General features: G+C 29.8%; 1 protein-coding gene across 2 annotated transcripts; it reads right to left on the reverse strand.

The window, feature by feature from the left end:
- Positions 1–642: 642 nt before the first annotated feature.
- Positions 643–8,984, reverse strand: LOC111714816 (uncharacterized). 2 transcript variants are annotated; one of them, XM_023490018.1, is made up of 7 exons: positions 8,909–8,984; positions 6,571–6,632; positions 6,193–6,269; positions 4,075–4,167; positions 3,103–3,159; positions 2,553–2,644; positions 643–765 (listed from the first exon to the last, which is right to left on the reverse strand). In XM_023490018.1, the coding sequence occupies exons 2-6, from the start codon at positions 6,613–6,615 to the stop codon at positions 2,560–2,562; spliced, it is 357 nt and encodes a 118-aa protein (XP_023345786.1). In that variant the 5' UTR covers positions 6,616–6,632; positions 8,909–8,984; the 3' UTR covers positions 643–765; positions 2,553–2,559. The 2 variants fall into 2 exon arrangements, with proteins under 2 accessions (XP_023345786.1, XP_023345787.1); XM_023490019.1 differs by having other exon boundaries at positions 8,897–8,921.
- Positions 8,985–9,871: the final 887 nt, after the last annotated feature.

Genomic DNA, 9,871 nt, shown 5'->3' on the forward strand with positions numbered 1-9,871 from the left:
CTACATTGTAGTATAGAAAATGCAAAGTAAATGCTACATTGTAGTATAGAAAATAAGTATATTTTCCTGAATTCCCTGAATTTAAAATGTTGGAAAATATGACTTTCTCTCAATATGAAAAGGTTAAAACAGCACAGAGGCTATTTATCTAAAGGGGAAGATAGGAGGGGGTGGAAAGGGGGAAAATAGGGTAATGAGGGAGAGAGGAGAAGTGACGACTTAAATCTTACTGCTGAAGGGGAGATCAAACGCTCTTGAAGTTATAATCTCTTTGAACAAAAATATAAGTTATATATCAGAATGAAGTCTGAATTTATATAAGAATGACTAATCTAAAAAAAACACCTGTTTAAGCTATTTGAAATTCGAACAAGTATCTAATGATTGAAAATCTGGAAAAATCTTGATTAAAGCAGCTCACTGCCCCCCCCCCCCCTTCCATTGCTCTCTGTTTCAAGGCAATATGACGTCAAACCCCTGAAAATAAATAGCCCTGAGGCCTGGAGGTTGCAGCAGGCTTGTTACTCACTCAAAATATGGAGTTTACAATTTAGCAGAGCAGAAAATATTCCTAATTTCTGCCTCTTAGCTTTTTACAGCTCTAGGCTGCCAGAAACGCAGCTTTCCTGACAATTTTCTAGATTTCAAATTGATTTTTATTTTTCAAATTAAATTTTTATAATTATTGATCATCATTTGTTATGAACTAGTAGAACTTGCTTCTCATGATGATTGGGGATGAAGTGCTGCAGTTGTCTTTCATACCTGACAAAAAATATGAATTAATACTCTAAAAAAATTAGAAGTAAAGGTACTGTTTGCATAGTTTCAAGTGAACTTCCGTTTAAAGATGGGGCATTGCCGATTTACTTAATGGTCCCTTTAAACCTTTGACTGATCATCGAGGACAGAGAAATCAGCGCGAATATCTTTTAAATGGTGTGTAAATTGCCGTAAATCTTATAAATTCGTTCAAAAATTGCGTACAATCGTTTGTTTGTGTATATAAATAAGGAAAAGTTTGTCCTTCTCGCTTCGTCTAAGGCTTAAAGGGTACTGTTGTAAAATTACGCTTACAGTTCATTTAAGGAAAATGTAATCCCCAAGAGAATGCGCTGTCAAAGGGTTTTAAACCTTTAAAGTTCAAATGATATTTTTGTGTAAAAAAAAAATCTCGAGTAGGTTGGTTTTAAAACTTGTGATATTTGTGTGTTAAAACAAAATATATCTGCAAGATTTCAAGAAGATCAAATATAGATAACCCTTGCAGCTATTTGGGGGTCTACAGTTCTAATATAAGAATGTATTTTAATGGGGTGCGTATGTGAAACTTTTACTGTTAGCCAAAGTAAGAAAAGAATGATAAACTTAACTTAATTTTGCATTTCTTTGTAATTAAGATGGAGTTTTTGTATGAAGTCCTGGACAATAAAATTCATTTGAATCGTTTTGTTACTTCAGCTGCTACATGCAATATGTTTTGTTACTTCAGCTGCTACATGCAATATGTTTTGTTACTTCAGCTGCTACATGCAATATGTTGAACTTTCCAGTTTTTTCAATTGAAAGTTTTCTAGGGAAATATGAGACGTTTAAGGAATATGAAATATGACCGGTATTATAAGCATCAACATCATCTCAAGCAAATAATTCTTCAAATTAATTCATAGATCAAACTATGTTTAATGTGGATTTATAACGCAATATACGCGCTAATGAAGCGGCACAAATGTTTTTATATTTAACAACAAAAATTTACCAAATTAGCGATTTTTAAAGTTCGTAATTTAAAGTGTTGGGCGTCTTTTTTCTTAATATAATTTATTTTATTTCTTAAGTTGTTTTTTATTGGACATTAATTATCAAAAACAAATGATTTCGTAGGATTTTAAGATTTTAAAATTTTTTGGATAATACCATTTTTTTTTAATACCGTTCTCGGGCTAAAGAAAGGTTCTTCGGGCTAAAGAAAGGTTCTTCGGGCTAAATAAAGGTTTTTGGGCTAAAGAAAGGTTCTCGGGCTAAAGAAAGATTCTCGGGCTAAAGAAAGGTTCCTAAAAAAGGTTTAGCGCTCAGCTATAACGGATGAAAGGAAGTAATGTTAATTCTGGAGTAAAGATTAAGAAATAAATGAAATAAAATTGATTAAGTGTGTTCGAGGACTTGGATCTAACCACCAATGGGTAGAGGTAAAACTGAGTCACATAGCCCGAACTATTACGAGAATGTAGCGGTCTATAGTAATAGTAAACCTCATATCAGCTGCACTCCCATATTCAACCCAATGTTTGTGGACTCACGGCGTTTTATGCATCAAAGGATATACATAATAATAATCTTGATATTAATATTTCAAACTTATTTGATTTAAAAGAATTCATTAAGGTCTACGACATTGGGTTGCAAAGTTATAGGGATTTAGAAAATCAGCGTTTATAGCAATGACTTATTTTCTTTAGAATGTGAAGTGATGTAGTAATACTAAATTTTAAATGCTATATTTTGACTTCAGATAAATTTCAAGTAAACTGAAGCACTTTAATTGTATTTACCTTTAGATTAAGACATACGAGCAGTTTGAGCTCTGTAGGTTCCGTAGATTTCAGTGTGAACGGGCTGATAGGAGTAACCAACAGTGAATATCCTTCAATTCAATCAATCAATTAATCTATCAATCAATTAATTAAACAATCAATCAATCAATATATTAATTAATCAATCAATTATTAAATCAATCGATTAATTACACATTTAATTGATCAATTAATAAATAACTCGATTTATCAATTAATTAATTAATCAGTTAATAAGTATATAAATCATATAAATAAATCAATTATTACTTAAAATTTTACTTCTGTGGTCTTGATGGAAGTTAAAAATATATGTGAAAAAATAATTTATGATGTAGGAAATGTTACTTTAGAAATGTCTGTTTGATAGGACTAAGAAAACACTAAAGGGATTCCAAAAACTGACATAAAAAGTTAACAGATATTTTGTTTGCAATTGCGAACAAAATTTTTAAATACCTTACATTCTTTTCAGAATTTTGAAAAAATTTCTTATTTAAACTAAATTTTCTACATTGTTTGAAAATACCTGTCATGGGCATCAGGCAGAACCGGGGTGAGAGGCTGGGTTCCGTGCCTGCGAGGTCTGAAATATTTGTCATGGATAATATTTCATTCAAATTTTATTTTTTGATATCTAGTAATTAAATGTTTATAAGGAAGTGGCTGTTTTTTTTAAACTTTAAAAGAGTTCGTATACTTTGAAAGGGTCTTCAAAAAGATTTCAATATTTTAAACATTTAAAAATGAATACAATTTAAATGTTTAAAATATTAAAATCTTTTTGAAGACCCTTTCAGAGTATGCTAAGACTTTTAAATTTAAAAAAACACATATGTAGGAGTTAGAAAATTTGAGTTTGTGGCAATTCCTTTTTTTGCATTTAGCGATGAAAGTTAATTAATTGTTTTAGTACTTTCTTAAAGTTCTACAAAAAGCTGTTTAAATATTTTAAACTGAATTTTATTAAAGTTGGCTATTTATAATTATGTAAATAAACTTGCCAAAAACGTAAATTTTCTTATACCTATATCTTTAAAACCTGATGGAGAATCTATTTTAAGTTAATATAGAAAAGGTATACGACATTGCGTCATAATCAGGTCATAATTTGAAACTTTGGTTTTCTCAAATAGATATATTGACATGAAAGAAAATGTTACCAAAAAATGCAAACCTTATTTTTTTTTTATAATAAAAAGTGGAAATTATGTTATTTTGTTAACTATAGTGAACAATCCCTTTAAACCACGTTGTTGTATCTATTAAAGGTTGTACAGTAAAGTTAGATATTCTGAATTGTCGATCGTATTCCTAGCTTGGACGTTAAAAATCCTCTTATGACGTAACATAGACGTAACTGATTATCGTCTGAAGATAAAGTGGCAACGTTCCCGTTTCACCATAATCATCATATGAGGATTTCGATTTCCCAGTGCTATAAAGACGACATTTCTAGAACATTGGAGCGCGTTAACTAAATTAAGCCACATTGTTGTACCTGTCAAACATCTGGGACTCGAGTTTACCGAACTCGTGCTTTAGGTCGGGGAACTCGTCGGGGAGGGTCTCGATGATGGATGGGTGCCAGGTCCTAAGTTAAAGGGGCTGTAGACATAATTCCAGGTCACACTTCATTTATAGAATGGCATGTCCGATTCAAGAACAAGAACAAGAACAAGAACAAGAACAAGAACAAGAACAAGAACAAGAACTAGAACAAGAACGAGAACAAGAACAAGAGCAAGAGCAAGAACAAGAACAAGAATGTATGAGATAAATCTTTGTAAAATGTTGGTTATTTTAAACTGTTGTTTATCTTCTTCAGAAAAATCTAATTACTACAGAAAAGTGAATGCAGAATTGTTCTCTATTACCTTATTCCTAAAGATCGATAATATTATAAACAGAAATATTTTAGATGTTGGGATATTTCAATTTTTACATTGACATTATTAAGCAGAGGATTTATAGATGTAAAGTCAATTTCAATTTCAATATCTTTCTAACAAGACCGCACAGAGCCAACATAATATAATGCTAATTATAATGGAAAACATATGTTAAGTTTTAGGTATATTTAACTGTAAGATATTAAATACATTAAAGTTAAAATAAGCAAGATGCTGTAAGGGTAAGGTGTGGGGGGGGGGTGTTAAAACAAATTTATCCTGAAAAACAACTTGTAGGAACAGCGGCCAAATATTCAGGTAGTTCTCTATATTTTAGCTCATTAAATTCCGGTCATTTTGGTCACCTGTCCTGTCTGCCCCAGTATTTACTATTTACCTATCAACAAGATTAATGACAAGCTGGCCCAGTTTATTTTTAACAAGTTTTTTTTTATTGCAACCGTGATTTAATTTTTAAATTCTTGCAAAAAAACTGTAAGTTTGTAAAAGTCAACGACGACCTTCTTCAGAATGTTTGCGCCTGAAAAAAATATTGACAGTTTGTTTTTTCAGACATCCGTCAATATGTTAAATGTTTATTTTTTAACAGCTTAACAGCATAATGGGCTATTCAAAACAATATTTACTAAAATGAAAGCTATTGGAAACCAATTGAGCGCTAGAATATGTAGTTTCAAGTATAGAATATGTAGTTGCAAGTATAGAATATGTAGTTGCAGGTATAGAATATGTAGTTTCAAGTATAGAATATGTAGTTGCAAGAATAGAATATGTAGTTTCAGGTATAGAATATGTAGTTTCAAGTATAGAATATGTAGTTGCAAGTATAGAATATGTAGTTTCAAGTATAGAATATGTAGTTTCAAGTATAGACTATGTAGTTTCAAGTATAGACTATGTAGTTGCAAGTATAGAATATGTAGTTGCAAGTATAGACTATGTAGTTGCAAGTATAGACTATGTAGTTGCAAGTATAGACTATGTAGTTGCAAGAATAGAATATGTAGTTGCAAGTATAGAATATGTAGTTGCAAGTATAGAATATGTAGTTGCAAGTATAGACTTTGTAGTTGCAAGTATAGAATATGTAGTTGTAAGTCTAGAATATGTAGTTTCAAGTATAGACTATGTAGTTGCAAGTATAGAATATGCAGTTGCAAGTATAGAGTATGTAGTTGCAAGAATAGAATATGTAGTTGCAAGTATAGAAGATGTAGTTGCAAGTATAGAATATGTAGTTGCAAGTATAGAATATGTAGTTTCAAGTATAGAATATGTAGTTTCAAGTATGTAGTTGCAAGTATAGAATATGTAGTTGCAAGTATAGAATATGTAGTTGGAAGAATAAAATATGTAGTTGCAAGTAAAGAATATGTAGGTGTAAGTTCTAAAATATAGAATATGTAGTTGCAAGTATAGAATATGTAGTTCCAAGTATAGAGTATGTAGTTGCAAGTAAAGAATATGTAGTTGCAAGTATAGAATATGTAGTTGCAAGTATAAAAGATGTAGTTGCAAGTATAAAAGATGTAGTTGCAAGTAAGAAGATGTAGTTCCAAGTGCTAAAAACTACAAAACATCTTAACCGCAAATCTTTCCAGATTCTGTTTTGAAACATCCAAGAGATTAGAGAATATTTAAAAAAATTGAATTTGTAAAATCTTAAATATTATTAAATTATTTCCTTTAATTGTATAAAATCTAACCTAACGCGGCTATCGTCAGGGGCTCTTAGATCCTGGGATCCCTTTAGGGCAGAAACATAATTGGACCAGAACCTAGCCTAGAACCAACAAATCAATCATTCACTTTCTTATTCCAATTATTTTAAATAATTGTAACAGATATTGCCATGGAGTAACTTCTGTAACTGTCTTTGCGTCATTAACAGACAAAAAATCTTTGACTAGAATATGCTTTTTAACTAAAATAAAAAAAAAATAATTCGAAGTCAGGATGAATAAACAATTTTGATGACCATCCTTTATTTCTTGGATTAAAATCATCAAATAATTAATTGATTGGTTAATTGATTGACTAGTTGAATTATTGATTGGCTTATTGATTGATTGATTGATTGATTCCTTCTGTGTAAGAGGAATGTTCTGGGTGTACAGGTCTAGAGACATTCTGAGTCAAGGAGAATCTGAAACACAAACTAAATTATATTTTGAAAATTATATTTTTATAACCTTTAAAATCTTTGTAAAAGGACTGTTCAGTTTTCAAAATTATAAACATTGATTTCCAATTCATACTTGATCAGACAAAAATGCTAAGGGTTGTTATAATTGGGCATTGCCATCTTTCAAAATTGAAATAGTTAAACATATGGATTATAAAGATCTTATTCATTCTTAAACATTTAAAGGTTTTAAGGGTGCAGACTGCCACTCTATAAATACAAGGTTACTTGAAATATTAATTTTAGAAAATTTCCAATCAAAGGAATTGAGTCTTTGTCTCAAACTCAAAATTTCTAATCTCTATATCTTTGCAACCTGATGGTATAAACGTTTGATATTTCAAATTTAGATTTTTTGGTCCAACATAATTCACAATTTGAAATATAAAGGGTCTAAGACATTGGGTTGCAAAGATATAGGGATCAGAAAATATGAATTTGTGGCAAAGACTCAATTCCTTTGTCTATTTGTTTTTAAAAAAAAATCCTGTGATTTTTTTAATGAACGGAGCAATTTAATGAAACGGCCATTTTATGTAATTTTTATCATTTTCAAAACTTGAGTTGATTTGAATATATTAAAAATTGAAATTCTCTAAATTGTTTTAAAATACTAATTTAAATAACATTTCTTATAGTGTACACTTCATTCAGTGCATTATGCAGTTTAATTTATTCCAAAAATTTTAAAACTTTCAAAATTCTTTAAATTTAATAAATGCATTATAGAGGCATGTATCTTCTATCTATATATCTACTAATGATGTCACATATAGAGGCATAGCTAATTAAGATCTATATATCTTCTAATGATGTCACATATAGAGGCATAGCTACTTCAGATCTATATACTTCAAATGATGTCACATATAGAGGCATGTATCTACTATCTGTGTATCTACTAATGATGTCACATATAGAGGCATATCTACTTATGATCTATATATCTTCTAATGTAAAAATAGAAATGTAAAATATAAACAAATGTACTTTAAGGTTTTGAAGCGCCCTCATGTTGTTATTGTCCGTGAATAAATGACTTTTAAAGGTGTTTTTTTTTAGCTGAGAAAGCTGAAATGTTATGATATTAAATAGGCCAAGGATTGAAGCAATGGCGAAAGATATTTAAAGGGACTGTTTTGAAATTCGTTTAAGAACCGTGATTAAAATTTCATAACTTTTCCATAGAAAGATACAAAAAATACGAAATTTGAATGTCAAAGTCATGTACAGGTTTTTGCTTTCTTTTTTCTGAACAATTATCTTTTGCATAAATCTGATTACCTCAAACTCTAATTTTCAAATCCTCTAATCACTTGTAATCTGATTTCGTAGATTGATATTTCAAATCAGGATATTATTACAATCATATATTTAAAGTTTCAAACATACAAAGTTTAACCATCAGGTTGCAAAGATGTCAAACAAGAAAATTTAAGTGTGAAAGCAACTGGCAAGTGATTAGTTCCTTTTTGATCTTTCTGCTTATCAAATTAAAATTCGTCAAATTGTGTTAAGCAGCTTAAATCTGCTGAGGCATGAAATTCTCTAAATTTTTCAAGAAAATTTAGGAATAATTATGGCGTTAAATTTATTTGGTTCTGACCGATGAAATATTAGCATTGGCTGACCAGACAACTAATGAAGTAGAAAAATTGTTAAAAATTATTTTCACGTTTAATTTTTTTTGTTTTTTCCCCCCAATTTTTAACAAAATGCGTCAATTTTAATATTTTTTTAATATTTTAATATTATTTTTCATAAATGACATAATTTTTGTTTAAAATAATCAAATCCACCTATAGATCTACCTAAATATCTACCTGTATATCTACCTGTTAATCTACCTATATACCTACCGGTATATCTACATAAATGTCTACATATGTATCTACCTGTGTATCTATAGCTCAACCTGTTTATCTTCCTATATATCTACCTGAATATATACCTACATATCTAACTCATACAGTTTTTGTATATCTACCTATGTGTCTACCTGTATATATACCTATATATCTACCTATATTTCTACCTATAGATCTACCTATATAGTATATATGTACTTATATCTATATCCATATTACTTGTATATCTTACTGTATCTACCTATATATCTACCTGTATATCTACCAGTATATCTAACTGTATATCTACCTATATATATCTGTATATCTACCTGTATATCTTACTGTATCTACCTTTATATCTACCTATATATCTACCTGTATATCTACCTGTGTCTACGAGTAGGTATATGTCCAGACTGCCTCTAAAGACTCCGATCCTAAAATCTATCCTCGGGCCGGAGCACACCTTGGGTGGATTCAAAAACTAATCCAAAAACAACATTTTAAAAATATTCAAGAATTTAAGAAGGTTCATTTAATAACAACAATCTTTCTTATTTTATGAAAAATTTGTTAGACTATATTGAATTTGAATATTTTCCGGATTTTTTACAGTTCCTAGTAGAGTTCTTAAACTTTTTTACTAATAAGGAGATCCACTAAAATATTAATGAAAAATCCTCTAGAACTGCATGATCTGTCCGGGCTGAGGCCGGTTGGCTGGGCAGGTTTAGAACTCATCTAAATATACTTAAATGCATGCAACACTACTCCATACAGAAAAAGGGTCCATGAGTAAAATCTGTCAAAGTTTATCAGGGTCCTAGGGTCACACCATAAATCTTGATAAGTAAACATTAAATGTTTTAAAAGTTTTTAGAGACATTCTTTATTCTAAAAAAATAAACGATTACATTTGTATTTTCTGGAGACGAATAAAATTCATGTTTTTTAAGCCTATACCCCTTTTTATTGTAAGAAAATAATCTTATCTTTATTTTAGAAACGACAACTATCTATTCAAAAGCTCATCGAAAAAAAACTTATCTTTGCATGTGCTTATAATATGCATTTCTAAGATTCTCGTTATAATCTTTTTCAAGACCCTTTTGACCGTTCGGTCATGCCTTTTAAATTTCTATATTTATAAGTTCATACATGCTTATATAGATTTTATGTATGCAGATCTTCCATGCTAATCGGAAATATTGTGTAAATTCTTAGTGCTTATCTGAACAAGATTTTCTTATCGGAATCCTTATCGGGTTTGTGCATAAAAGACTGCTTATAAGAAAAAAATCACATTTAAGCAGGGTTTTTTGCATACTCAAATTTTCTTCAAATTTTCAG

Source organism: Eurytemora carolleeae, unplaced genomic scaffold (assembly GCF_000591075.1).
Source record: "Eurytemora carolleeae unplaced genomic scaffold, Eaff_2.0 scaffold1634, whole genome shotgun sequence".
Classification (NCBI taxonomy): Eukaryota; Metazoa; Arthropoda; class Copepoda; order Calanoida; family Temoridae; genus Eurytemora; species Eurytemora carolleeae.